We start from the raw sequence: 13,859 nt of genomic DNA on the forward strand, positions 1-13,859 counted from the left end.
ACGAATGAGGGGAATGATCGGGAGGAAAGCAGATGACAGCCAAGGAGAGAAGTGGAGGGGTAAACAGCCGGACTGCTGGAGCCTTAAAGAAATAGGGGCTTTTCACACAAGATGAGAAACAACCTTGCAGAAAAAGAATTAGATTCCTTCAGATATGAGGTCTGTACCTATGTTTATTTTCCATATTACTGTGTTTTAAACTTTTTGGGACTACCAAACTTGATGAACAAATGTTAGATACTATCTCCTGTTCTCTCTCTCTCCATATATTGTTAAGATTATTTTTTTAAACTTGAAAAGATTTTTAAATTTTCATCATAGAATATGTGTTACTTACAGAAAGTTCCAGGTAGAGAAGCATAAAGATGCAAAACAAAAATCACTCTTATTCCTATCACTCAGCAGAAACCAGTATTAACATTCTAACCACTTCCTTCTAGTATTTTCCTACATGGTTGTGATTATACTACATATATGGCTTTATATTGTTTTATGCAATTAACATTAGATCATAAGAATTTGCTCATGTCATTCTGTCAGTGTGGCAAAAGGTCAACAATCAGTAAATCCAGGTGAAGAGTATATGGGTATTCACTGTACTTCTTCAACTTTTCTGTAGGCTTGAAGTTTTTCAAAATTAAGAAGTTACAGGTGGGGGGTAGGGATAAATTAGGAGTTTGGGATTAACAGATACACACTACTATATATAAAATAGATAAACAACAAGGACCTACTGTATAACATAGGGAACTATATTCAGTATCTTGTAATAACCTATAACGGAAAAGAATCTGAAAAAGAATATATATATAAGTATATAACTGAATCACTTTGCTGTACACCTGAAACATTGTAAATCAACTGTACTTAAATTAAAAAGAAAAAAAGTTACAGGTGGGAAGGGAACTAATCACAAAGAAAAAACAAGTGAATGATAACACAAGATTCAGGATACTGGTAGGGCAGGGGGCAGGAGAGGAATGTGAAATATGGAAGACCATTACGAGGCTTCAAAGATGTTACTAATGTTATATTTATTAAACTGATACTGAATACATGTGTTCATTTTAATATTCTTTGTGGTTGATGTATGTTATACATACTCTTTTGGACCTGTGAAATAGTTCTCAATAATAGATATAATTTTTTAAATTAAAAACCTCCTTTCTGGGCTTCCCTGGTGGCGCAGGGGTTCAGAATCTGCTTGCCAATGCAGGGTACACGGGTTCGAGCCCTGGTCCAGGAAGATTCCACGTGCCGTGGAGCAACTAAGCCCGTGTGCCACAACTACTGAGCCTGCGTGCCCTAGAGCCCACGAGCCACAACTACTGAGCCCGTGCGCCTAGAGCCCATGCTCTGCAACAAGAGAAGCCACTGCAATGAGAAGCCCGCGCACTGCAACAAAGAGTACCCCTGCTCGCTGCAACTAGCCTGTGCGCAGTAACGAAGACCCAACGCAGCCAAATATAAAATAAATTTATAAAAACAAACAAAACAAAACAAAAAAACCTCCTTTCTGTCATGAACTTACCACTCCAGCTGTATGAGGTCCACATACTACTTGCTGAATAGTTTCTTACTCAACCTAAACTGCCCTTCTTCCTCCTCTCTGCTATATAGGTCTTAGTTATGTTTTGGGGCCTACTTCAAGTACAACTACATATGAAAGTCCTTCAGTCCCCCTCCCCTCCCCTCCCTAAGAGCTCTCTTCTCTGAACTCTCAGATTTTTACAGCCCAAAGCAATCATCACTACCACATATCCTTAATTAACTTTTTTGTGTGTTTATTTCTGATCTCAAATGTCTCTCCTCCCTCCACCTAACTAATCCCTTGGTCACTAAAAAATTTTCAAGTTGCTTTAAAAGATGCACAATGAAAAACAATGAAAAAATATGTTTCCCTTCCCAGTGGTAATGACTACAGTTTCTTGTGTATTCTTCCAGGAATATTCTATGGAAATTCACATTTTTTTTCCCTTTCATCAATGGTACCATATTATACATGCTCTTCTATAACTTTCCTTTCTTCCCTTCATATTTTAATTAGTTTTTAAACCAGAACCTCACTAATGTCCTCTAAAGTCTAACTACATTACACACATTGATTATACTTTGCTTCCATACTTTTCTCCTCAAAGAACGAGAAATTAGTGAGGCATGATTTCTTTAGAGAAATCACACTACTTTTTGTCCCATTTGGCTTCATTTGTTAATGTAATCATGAGGCTACATAAATTTGTTTACACAAGTAAATACTGTAAAAATTCAAAATTATCAATAAAGCTAAATATCCCCCTTGACTATTATTTCCCAAAAGTAACCACTGTGACCAATTTGGTATGTATATGTCCAGAATTTTTAAAAGAAATTTATATACATATAAATGTATCTGTAGAAACATAGTATTGTTTTTAGTTTCTCTGAACATAAATGATATCATAATGTATATACTGTTTTTCCATTCAACAATATAGTAAAGAATCTTACTATGTAGATGTAACTCATTTTTCTTGACTGCTGTATAGTTTATTTAGTTATTCATTACTGTTGGAAATTTAGAGTGTTTCCAATTTTTTGCTATTACAAACAACGTTGTAATGAACATCTTTGTATGTGTCACCTCATGCACGAGTGTGATGACTATTTCTCTAGGGTAGATGATAAGAGGTGGAACTCTGTATCAGAAAACATGTAAGTTTAATAATGTACTAGATAAATTAAGTTGACCATTGCCAGTTCTGTAGTATAGCTGTTATAAATAAGTTATACATGTGACCATCAATTTTACGTATTAGTTCCTTTAAAACCCTAGGACATCCATTGACTTTTAAGTCATTTAGTATATAGAACAAAGAACAGCAGACTAGAAATTGGAAGATACAGGTTCAAATTCTGGTTCTGTCCCTAACAACAAACTTGATCTTAGGCAATCCTTTCAACATCTGGGCCCCAGTTTCTGTACCTACAAAATTAGATTAAAGTGATGTTTCCTAAAATATGGTACCTATACCACTGGTAGCATGCAAGATGCTTTTATTTTTATTGACTTTTAATAATTATTTGTATTTTAAAATAAATCAGGAAAATTATAATTACCTTATCAAATCAAGGATTTATGGAAATTATTTCTTAGTTATATAAAATTTGCCTTTTAAAGGACATTTGTTTAAGTTAAAGTGAATTGAAAAAGGAAAATAGTATGCATATAATAGTATAGGTGGCATGTAAATATGGCAAGTCATGACTATGATACATGAAGGACTGAGGTTTCTTACTTCATGAAATCTAGAAGAGGTTAGATTAAAGCAGTAGATCCCAGACTTTTAGATTACAGTGACCAGTAAAACATTAAAAAAAAAAAAGTTAGTGATCAACATGGAGTTCCTGACTTTTTATTGCGCTAATTAATGACATTAAGAACAAAACCAAACCTATATACCCATCACCATTACTTAACAGAAAGATATTAAAAATATTATTTTGTAACTATAAAACAAGTACCTGTATGTTGAAAAATTTTCAAGTTGTACAGAAGTATAAAAACTCATTTTCTTTCTCCTTCTCTCTCCCTATAAAATCTATCATGGACATCCTTCTAACACAGATCTACCTCATTTTTAGAACATTTTAAATAAACATAATATACTGCTAAATACATTAGCATATATATACATATATATTACATATTTGTTTCATATAAATATAGCATATTACACATTTTATATAAAAATATATGAGAAATATATAATCTCAGAACAAAGGACAGAGCTCCCCAGGAAAGGACAGGTGGCAACCTTACTTAGCCATCTAAACACTGGTTTAGATGACCTTCTGTCTCTAAAATTCCATGATTAAGCCTCGAAAATCCTCAGCATTTACATGCTTTTCATTATTACCACTAACTTCTGTATTTCAAAAGATAACTAGGAATCCCTTTAACATCTCCTTCGGTAGAAAATCACAGACTGCAAAGTGCTTTTTCAGTCCTTTGATCTTGTTGCATGAGTTCATGCCTGTGCTCTATCAATCATTCTCACTGGTTCCCTACATCAGGGTTTTAACCTGGGCTCCATAGGTTTCAGGATAACATATGTGGTATTTTGTGTAGATACTGTTTTTCTGGAGGAAGGGGTTTATAACTTTCTATGATCCAAAAAAAAGGTTAGAAACTATAGCTTTGGATGTTTCTAGCTTTTTTTAAAATAAATAATCTTATTATTGGCTTGGGAGTCCCTTACAATTTTTTTCTTGTTCTTTTTTTTTTGCAGCAGCAGCAGGGGTTGGCATCTAATTTCTGGTTTGCATTTGACAGCTGTATTCCTGAGTTCCTGTTCTCACTTTCTTAATGGTCTTCTCATTAAAAACAAAAAAATTCTCTCCTACCAAATAGTTATACGGTATTTTAATTTTTTATTTTATTTTTATTTTTTGAAGTACAGAAAGATAGAAAAGAGCAGAGTGGTGCCCACTTTGGAACTGACAGGCAGGGACACAGGCAGCTAGAGAGAGCAAGACACACAGGCACATATAAAAGGCCTCAGGACAGACAGAATAGACAGCTAAAAGAAACAGAGAGGAAACTGGAAACAGAGAAGGAGAGACACAAGAACTGAGCACACAGAGAAGAAGCAAGGCAAAAAAAACCCAGACAAGCTGGCAAGGAGAGAAAGGAGAATTAATGACAGAGAGACAGAGAGGCAGGCAAGATCACCAAGAGGGACGCAGACAGACAAACAGAAAGGGGGAGAGAGAGAGAAGAAAAGCAGACAGAGAAAGAAAACAATAAACAAAGAAAGAAGACAAAGTGATAATAGCGTTTTATACTACACAGTGCATTATAATTTATAAAGTGCTATCACATACATTATTGCAGGCAGACAGGGAGAATCCAGCAGACAGATGGGGTGATGGAGGGATACAGGCCAATCAGACAGAAGAGAGGGAAGGTGGCCAATCAGAAAGAGAGGCTAGAATGGAGCCCAAGACAGACAGTTAAGAGGAAAGACAGAACCAAGAAAAGAGAAGTGAGAGAGGAAGAGAGGGAAAAAGAGGAGAGAGACAGAGATAGAGGCTGAAACAGTTAAATTCTGGAATACAGGCAGTGAAAAAGCAAAAATGAAAGAACAGTGCATTGTGTGTAGAAGTTTTATCATCATCTTTCTGAAGACACCTGGATAGAGGGTGTTGTCTGTGCTTCCCCCAAGGAGTTATAACATCTCTAAGGTGGCATGTGATAGGAGCCAGAAGGAAGGATGAAAAAGGGAGAAAGTTTTAGTAAGAAGCAGAGTTTTTTAGACTAGGAGGAAGACAAACTTCTTGGACAGGCCTAGGTCAACAGCCTAAGAGTACTGCTGAACCTAAAAGGATATAGATTCATATTCCTTTAAAGAATTCATATAAACTGGGAAAAGCAGAGTGGGCCCCTATCTACTCCATGGGCATGTAAGCTCAGCTTACAAACCATCTGTACTTATTAATTGTTCCTATATTTACAAGGTATTTTTCAGTACTACCAGTGCTTTCATGGTTTTTCTCAATTAATACATAGTTCAGTGATGAAGAGACCAGCAATGGCGTGTGGCCATCAGGACAACTCCAGACGCAGAGCAGAACAGGATATTAGGAGAGAGCACGCCCTTCCTAAGCACACCTCAGGTCCTGGTAGTAAAAGCGTGTAACTAGCAAGCAGTCAATCAAAAAGACAAGTACCATAAAACAGAATCAAAAAAACAAGAAGCAAGAAATGGCAAGCCCAGTGAAATAGGAAGGAGGACTGACAGACTGACAGAGGAAGAAGCATCCAGCAAAACTGGGAGAGAATTTGGAAGGAGTGCAGCAAAAAGCAATCAGACATATATGTGTAGACTCTTCTCTCGAACAAGATCCAAGAAATGTGTAGTGACTACCTCAGAGGAGAGGAAGTGGGGGGTAGGAGGGAGGCTTGCTCTCATACAGGATACTTTTAGTACTTTAAAAATTTTGTACCATGTGTATGCACTATCTATGTAAAAGCTGATAGAAAAAGGAGGAGAAAAAAAGCAAGCAGAGATGTGGACAGCAAGAGCCAGCCAGGCAGACAGATAGCAAAAAAGCAGAAAGACAAGGAGAGACTGGGAAAATGGCAAAAAGATTGAGGCAGGCAGACTGTGTGAGGGGCCATAAAGATAAAAAGAAAAAGAAAGAACTGAAACAGAGGCAAGCAGTGAGAGAAGGCAGGGCAGGGGATATGGCAAGAAGGCAGGTAAGACTTTGGGGCAAGGGGGTCACTGACAGGTCTGTGGTAGCGAGACTATCAGCATTGATGGGATGCTGGAATAGGGGAAGCCAAGGGAGAAAATGCTGATAAGCAGACACACTAAAAAGATACAAGCTTTAAACAGTGGGACAGCAGCAAGCAAGTAGAGTAGACAGGCAAGAAGACACACATAAAGGGAGGCCAGGAAAAAGCATGAACTAAATAGACACAAAGAAGAGAAGGAACAAGTAGAAGGCAAGATAAGAGGCAAACCAAGACAGGGAACCATGGTAGGGACTGGAAGGTAGACAAACCAAGAGACGGAGACTAAAAAAGTGATAAGAGTCAGGCAGGCGGGGAGACAGATGGCTAGAGAGAGAGTGGTGGGCAAACAGCCAGAGAAGCAGACAGACAACCAGAGAGAGAAAGAGGCTGCCAGCCAGTCAGGGAGGAGCAGACAGGCAGGCAGGCAGACACCATAATAGGAGCAAGCAGGTAGAGAGGCAGGCGGAAACAAGGATAGAAGAAGAAAAATCAAGAGATCAGTAGGGAGAGAAAAGAGAACAGGAGATGCAGGCAGGCAGAGGGGGAGATGGACAAGAGGGAGGATCAGGCAAACTAACAGATCCATATGCAAAGCGCACTCGAGAGAATGATGAATGTTTGTACAGGGATGCACACAGCCACCTTTCGCCCCCCACACCTGCAGCTCATGGCACATGTGGCAGGCAGGCAGGCAGAGGCGCTCAGCACAGAGGGAGAGGGCGCAGCATGATGCGCAGGGCTGCCCACATGCACGTGGGGACACTCTTCCCAGACACACACAGAGAGGCCAGAAAGAGGGGGAGTCAGGCACACATGAGGAAGAGGCACACGCAGTCAGAGCCTGGAAGACAGAAGTAAACAGAAAGAAGACAGAGATGGAAAGTCACTTAGAGGTGACAGAGCCTGAGAGTCAAGGGATGAGAAAGGACAGTCTCGGTAAAAAACAAAGACACACATACACAGAAGCCCATGTACAGAAAGAGTGGGATACCCAGATGAACTAGTACACAGGGACCGAGAAAGAGGACATAACAAAATCAAATGGAAGAGGAATAGGAATAGGAGTTACACTCAGTACCGGAATGATATGGGAGCAGAAACAAGAGAACTCCAAAGTCCAGGTTAAGAAAAAGATGGAAATCAATGTTCAATAAAGAGCATTAGCTGGGATTGGGGGGTGGCACATCAATAAAGAATATTTAAACCTTGTAAGCAAAAATATGCCCTGTCACTATTACTTTCTGGTTGCTGCCTACCTACCCCTCCTTCTTAAGGTACTCCCAAACCCTGCAGGGGCTGCTGGGTGGCTGGCAGCTATACTCAAGAGACAGAGAAATAACCCAGGAGAGAAATGATTCCACAGGCATGGGATGGGAAGCAAGGAAAAGGTCAAAGTGAGATCAAAAGAATGGGAGGAAACTGTAGTAAGAAAAGGGTGACAAGAACAAAATAGGGTTGAACTGAGCTATTTGCCCTTCTTCCTTTGCTAGCATTGCTGAACTGGCAAGTTTTATTTTATGACTTCTCTGACCAAATCTCTGGATGAGAAAGCTACTTGTGGACTCCTTTTCAACCTTCCATCTGATTCCTGATACCACTTTAAAGATAAACATTGGGGTACAGTGGGAAACCATGGGTCAGAAAGTCAGATGAAAATGTGAGTGTTAACCCCCTACCTCTTTCTTTTTCTCAGTCCCAGTTACTTCTCTTTTTCATGGTACCTCAGTTTCTTCCACTCTATCAGTGTTGGAGATCATGGAGGAGGGGAAATATACTGAAACAGGAGAAAAGAGAAAATAATTTCACAATCTTCAGACTTAAAAGAGAAAATAATTTCACAATCTTCAGACTTAACTCTTTCCCCTTTATTCTAAAAATCTGTTCTATTTACCCCCTAATTTAATTTCCCACATCAGATGAATTTTATATTCAAGTAATTGGGGGAGGGGAAGGCGAGGTAAAGGAGAAAAGAGTGAGGATAAAATTTACAATTATAAATCACTGAAAAGGCTGGGCAAAGGAGAGAATCAAACATGGACTCCTTTGAAAAAAACTCAATCATCGTATCTATTCATATCTCTCCCCCAAAAGTCACTAGGATTTCTATCACTTCTTTAAAGAAAGAAAAAAAAATTCCAGTACCCCTTCTCACTTAAAACATACACAATTAAATGCGTTTTGACTTCAATGAGGTATGTAGAAAGAGAGTTACATATAAACATATATTTCATCTTTTTCCTTTTCAATGCCTGAAGGGGAAAAAAAAAACCTTCACATCAAACCACTCCCTTCTGAAGTATTCAGAAAAAAAAAAAAAAAAAGCTTTTCTTTAAGAGAAGGGAGGTGGGGAGGAAGAGACTAGTAAAGAAAAAAAAAATTTAAATCTAGTTGGACTAGTATCTAACTAGTTAACCTTTAACAATTTATGCTGATGTCAGACTGAGCATGAGTACTGATTAATGCCCCCCCTCAAATATTTTTTTATAAGGGGGGAGTTAGTCACAGCAGCCATTTTTGTTTTATGCAGAAATCCTTCATGCCCCCCCCAACGCGCACACACACTCACTCACACACACACACTCAGTACACAAGGAAAATATCTCTATTAATCTGTGCACTAATCAGTTATAAAAAAGGGAGAAATTTGTGGGTTTCTGGGTAGAGGCTATGAGATGGGGGTATAACAGGGAGGAGAATGGGGGGGTGAAAAATGAAATATTAAGCCAGCCATTTTGTTTTAAAAGGGGATTTTTCCCCCCTCTCCCTTTCTTCACGGAGGGGGTGGCGGTGCTGCAGGGGGGGTTGTTTTAAAAATAATTTCCAGGCGGCCATCTTAGTGCCTCAGCTCTGAGAAATATTTCTGAGCGCCCCCCTCAGAATTTAAATATATTTAAAGCAACGGAGAGGGGGGTAGAGAGAAGTCGAAAACTTTTATATATATATATATTTTTTTAATCCCCTTCTCTTGTTCTCTCGGGAGGAAGGAGAGAAGAAAAAAAAGTCCTCAATTCTCCCCAAGAAAATTTTTGGGGGTGGTTTGGCCCCCCTCGTCAGACGGCGGCCCCGAGGGGGGGGTTTCGGAGGGGGGTGGCCCGGGGGTTTTGGGGGCTGGGGGAGGCGGTGAGGAGGAGGAGGACGCCGCCGCCGAGGAGGAGGAGGAGGAGGAGGAGGAGGAGGAGGAGGTGGTGGTGGTAGCGGTGGGGGAGGCGGGCGGGCGGTGGGTGGGGGGGTGGTGGGGGGGCCAGAGCCACAGGATGGCTTCCCCTCTGAGGGACGAGGAGGAGGAGGAGGAGGAGATGGTGGTGTCGGAGGAGGAAGAAGAGGAGGAAGAAGAGGGCGACGAGGAGGAGGAGGAGGTGGAGGCGGCCGACGAGGACTACGAGGAGGACGACGACGAGGGAGTACTCGGGCGCGGGCCGGGCCACGACCGGGGCCGCGACCGCCACAGCCCCCCCGGCTGCCACCTCTTCCCGCCGCCGCCGCCGCCGCCGCTGCCCCCGCCGCCGCCGCCGCCGCCCCCGCCGCCAGGTAAGCGGCCGCTGACTCCCCCCTCCGCCCCCCCCGCCCCAGACCGAGCCGGAGCCGCGGGCGCGCGAGGCCCGGGCGGGGGCGAGGCACCCACCGCGCGGCCGAGCCGAGGCGAATCCGGGGCGCGGGGCGCCGTCTCGGGCCCGTCGCCCCGCGGCGGTCCGGGCGGTCCGGGCGGGCGGCGGCGGAGGCCGCCGGGCCAGGCCTCCTCCCCTCCCCCGCCGCACCCCTCCCCCGCCGCCGCCGCCGCCGCCGCCGCCCGGGTTGGAGAGCGCTGGGCGCGAGCTGCATGCGCGGACCGGGCCACTCGGTCGCGGCTTTCGGGGGAGGAGGAGGAGGAGATTTTTTTTTTTACCCTCGGCGGGGAGGGGGTAGGCAGGAAACGGCCGAGGCGAAGCCAGGGCCCCCTCCCTGGCCGCGCGAGGGACCGCGGAGACCCTGGCGGCCGGACGGCGGCGTGGGGGAGGGGCGCGTGGGGGAGGGGCGGCCGAGCGGGCGCCCCTGGGGCTTCGGCCCCGGTGGGGTTGGACCGAGGCGAAGTGGGGTTTGCCTGCGAGGAGCGGACCGCGGCCCTCACCCCCTCGTCAGGAGTTGGGAAGGCCGTGGGGGGGGGGCGGGTGGCCATCGGACCCCCCCCCCACCTGCGGGGACTTCGGTGCCCGCCAACTCTGGAGCGTGCGGTGGCACGTGGGGGAGGGGTCGGGTGAATGTTTGCGGGCGGCTGACGACTAGGGACAGGTGGTGGCCACACTCCACGCGGACCACTTCCTGGAATGAGACTGGCTCCTGCCCCCTCTCTCCGGCTCGTACTACGGAGAGCAGTCATTGAAAATTGGGGACAGGGAGGAGAGAGGAGAGTGTCTGGAAAACCAGATGCCCCCAATCCCACCCCCTTTATCTCTCCTCTGCTCTGGGCTCTTTTGTGTCAAGTGCGCCCCCACCCCATGACCCCGTCAGTCTGGGGTGGCCGAGCTGCCCAGCTGTGACTCTCACGTGGCTGCCATTCACTGTCACTCAGTCTCCCGCTGAAACCACCCACACCCTGACCACGTTGGGGGGCGTGAACTGCCCACCCAGCTGTTCTGCAGCTTGACCGTCACTCAGCACCCCTCCCCGGGGATGACAAGTCACCCGCACTGTCTGGGCAGTTCCGTCCGCGGTGGAGGGGCCTGACCACTGCCTCGCGTGGGGGGCCCAGCAGTGGTCCCACTCCGGCCACCCTCCAGAGTGTTCAGATAGTGTTTTTCAGAATAGACTCTAAGTGAGCATCTTTCGGGTGTTCACACCCCCAGGCCTCTTGGTGCGGTGCAGCACAAATGCACCAAACTTCAAAACGTCTAACATCATACTCTTTGTAAAACTGTCATATTGATCTGTGTGGCTTCAGTGGCAAATGTTCCTGTCTAGTTGAGACAGCCTTTGAGGAACTGTGGGGTGCTTTCTTGGGCCGGGGGAGGAGGGCTATGTGTATCTAATGGAAACAGGATAAAGTCCACCTCCCCTCCCACCAGGCTGGTCCGAAAACCGGAAAAGTTTTTTAAAAGTTATCCCAGAGAGCCCACTGATTTTGCAGAAGGGAGAAGGAATAAAGAATTGTGGGTAGGGGATTGCCTGGAAGACAGCAGAGGTGCTAAAAAGAGAGGAAGAAAGGATGTCAGGTTAAGTTAGGGCATTAGCAGCTCTCGCTTATGTGTATTCCGAACTTGGAATGTGGTATTTGGGGGTTTTTGATCCCGGATTTGGGTCTGTGAAGGGGAGGGCATGAAAGAATCTGAGGTCGAGATGGGTCTTTGTGTCAATACTCCCTCCCCTTTTCCCTTTGCTTTCTAAGCATCGTGAAATGTTTTTAAAATTGTGTATTTGAAATGAAAACCCACCTACTCTCTCTCCCTGGGCAATTTTATCTCCCTTTCAGCCCTCTAAGTCAAACGAGTGACCCAGATACACCCTCTCAGATGACTTTTTGAGGTAAAACTTTAGGAAAATATTTTTAGTCGGCCCATTATTTCTGTCTACCTAAGTGTGGGCAAAATAACCCTCCTCTGAGGCAATATGTTCAGGCTGCCCTCTCTCGTCCTCCTCTAGAAGATGAATTTATACGTGTTAGAGGTTTCTATTGTTTTTCATTCTGACGGCTTTGATTCTCACCATTTTGTTTTACATTCTTACCCAAGACCAATTTTATCCCTTCCCCCCTCTTCAGTCTCCGTACATTGTTAAACGTTTAAAATAATAGCACTCGTGCTGATGGGGGAAGGGAGCAGGAAGCCAAAAACTCATTTCTTCTCCCTCCCCCTTCTGGCAAGTCTAGAGAAATAATATAACATAATATATAGATGTGATTCCTTGGGGGTGGGGGTGGGGAATGGTTGTGGGTGGTGCGGAAAATTCTGGTAGTTTCTTTGCAAAAGGTCTGAAAATACAAACCCACCCCCTGCATGCAATACGCATGTGCAGCAGACCTATTATGGTGGTTCGTTGTGGGGGAGGGAGGGGAATTTGAGAAAAAATAAATATATGTGTGAGAGATTGATGGTGAGATTAGAAGAAGAGAGGGGCGGGCGGGAGGCGAGGCTCGCAGCGAGGCTCCTCCTGCGTCCTCTGGCTCGCCAGGCTCCGCCCACCCTCCTCGCCGCCCTCCTCCCTCGCCGTCTTCCCGAGATCTGAGCCGGGATGTGGGAGAGTCTGGGCTCCAGGCCAGCATTGAGTGGCTGGTGAGACAGAGGTTGGGACTTAGATTTGCTTTCTTGCCCTCCCTTCCCTTTTCTCGCCGTCTCCTTTGCCTCTCCGCACCACCGCCGTCTTCCCAAGTTCGGGAACCTCCCGCTGGGGTGGGGAGTGGAGTTAACTGGCTGCGAGGTCCCAGGGCTTGTGTCCCACCCCCCAGCTGGTGGAGACCGAGGCCATTTCCCTGATCCTTAGCCAGTTGGCCTGCCCTTGCCTCTGCCCCGGCGGCCTCCGTTTCCATGTTCATAATAGCCGCGGTCCCTGGGGTGAGGGAGCGCGGGCTGCTGGGGCATGGCGTCTTACTGACTTCCTATCAGGGTCCCCACTCTGTTTCCACACCTGGGGCTGCCTACAGGCACCTTCCCCGCTCCCACAATCCCCCAGTCCTAGAGTGTCTTCCTGCACAAGAGGGCACAGGATGCTGGAGCTGTGAGAAGTAGCAATGAAGGAAGGAGGTGCCTAGATTCTGAGGCAGTGGAAACCAAGGCCTCCGGTGTTAATTGTGGCTAATTTTCCTTTGGCTGTTGTGGGAAGAAGGATTGTGTGTCCTAGAGCAAGGGGCTGGGCCAGGCCCAGACTTTCCCCTCCTGCACAGCTGCCTCTGCCTGAGCAAGACAGGTCTGGCGGGTTAATCTAGTGCTTGCTGGGGGAGGGAGGCCAAACAGGGCCTCATGTCTGTGTGGCATTGGTGTCTTCCTCGTCGCGGAGTTACTCTCTGTCCCCTGAGCCTCCACAGTCCGACAGGGGTCATGGAGAATGGGGAGAGGGGACATCTGGGAAGAACCAGCCCCGTTCTCTCTGACAGAGACATCTGGAGAGAAAGCCAGGGACCTAGCCCTGCTGAAAGCAGGTACAGGCTGTCCTCTGGGTTTGTGCTCATGAGTATGTGATGCTTGTGCATTTGAGAATGCATATGCGGGGTGTGTCTGTGCCCGTGTCTTTGTGTGGGTCTCCCATACTGCTTATATATGAATGGGTTAGGATGTCTGGGACTAAATTTGGAGACAAGGGGTGAGACCAGGGGACAAAAGGCAGGGTCCCTGAGTTCTCAAAGGGAACAGGGAGGAGTATATAGATTTGGAAGCACATTCCAGTCTCCTTGGGAGGAGGAGGAATGTTTAGGTAATTGTGGAGACCTTCTTCGATGGGGTTAGGGTGTGACAAAGGAGCTAGACACTATGATCCTGTGGGCAAGAAGTAAACATGCCTGACTGAGGATTTCTTTTCCTCCAGGGCTGTGCTGGGGTGACAGGAGGCTTGGTGATTATCTGAGGAAATATAAATAGAGGCCTCCCTCCTCACAGAAAGGATGTCAGGGCCCCAG

The 13,859-nt window shown here is 45.6% G+C and overlaps 2 protein-coding genes across 8 annotated transcripts in view; one reads left to right on the forward strand and one right to left on the reverse strand.

The window, feature by feature from the left end:
* NAA38 (N-alpha-acetyltransferase 38, NatC auxiliary subunit) overlaps positions 1-10,022 on the reverse strand; it is a 24,151-nt gene extending 14,129 nt beyond the window's left edge. For all 5 annotated transcript variants that reach the window (XM_036835664.1, XM_036835662.1, XM_036835663.1 and 2 more), the window contains exons 1-2: positions 9,903-10,022; positions 7,957-8,054 (exon numbers count right to left, since the gene is read on the reverse strand). The gene's annotated coding sequence lies outside the window, so the exon portion shown is untranslated. The remainder of the gene's footprint in view (positions 1-7,956; positions 8,055-9,902) is intronic.
* The window catches only part of CHD3 (chromodomain helicase DNA binding protein 3), a 25,217-nt gene continuing 20,892 nt past the window's right edge, over positions 9,535-13,859 (forward strand). Inside the window, exon 1 of one of the 3 annotated variants that reach the window (XM_036835657.1) lies at positions 9,535-9,808. In XM_036835657.1, coding sequence (XP_036691552.1) covers positions 9,535-9,808 — 274 coding nt within the window. Of the gene's footprint in view, positions 9,809-13,276; positions 13,386-13,859 lie in introns of those variants that run through there. The other 2 variants (XM_036835659.1, XM_036835658.1) reach the window with 2 other exon arrangements.

Source organism: Balaenoptera musculus, chromosome 20 (assembly GCF_009873245.2).
Source record: "Balaenoptera musculus isolate JJ_BM4_2016_0621 chromosome 20, mBalMus1.pri.v3, whole genome shotgun sequence".
NCBI classification, from domain to species: domain Eukaryota; kingdom Metazoa; phylum Chordata; class Mammalia; order Artiodactyla; family Balaenopteridae; genus Balaenoptera; species Balaenoptera musculus.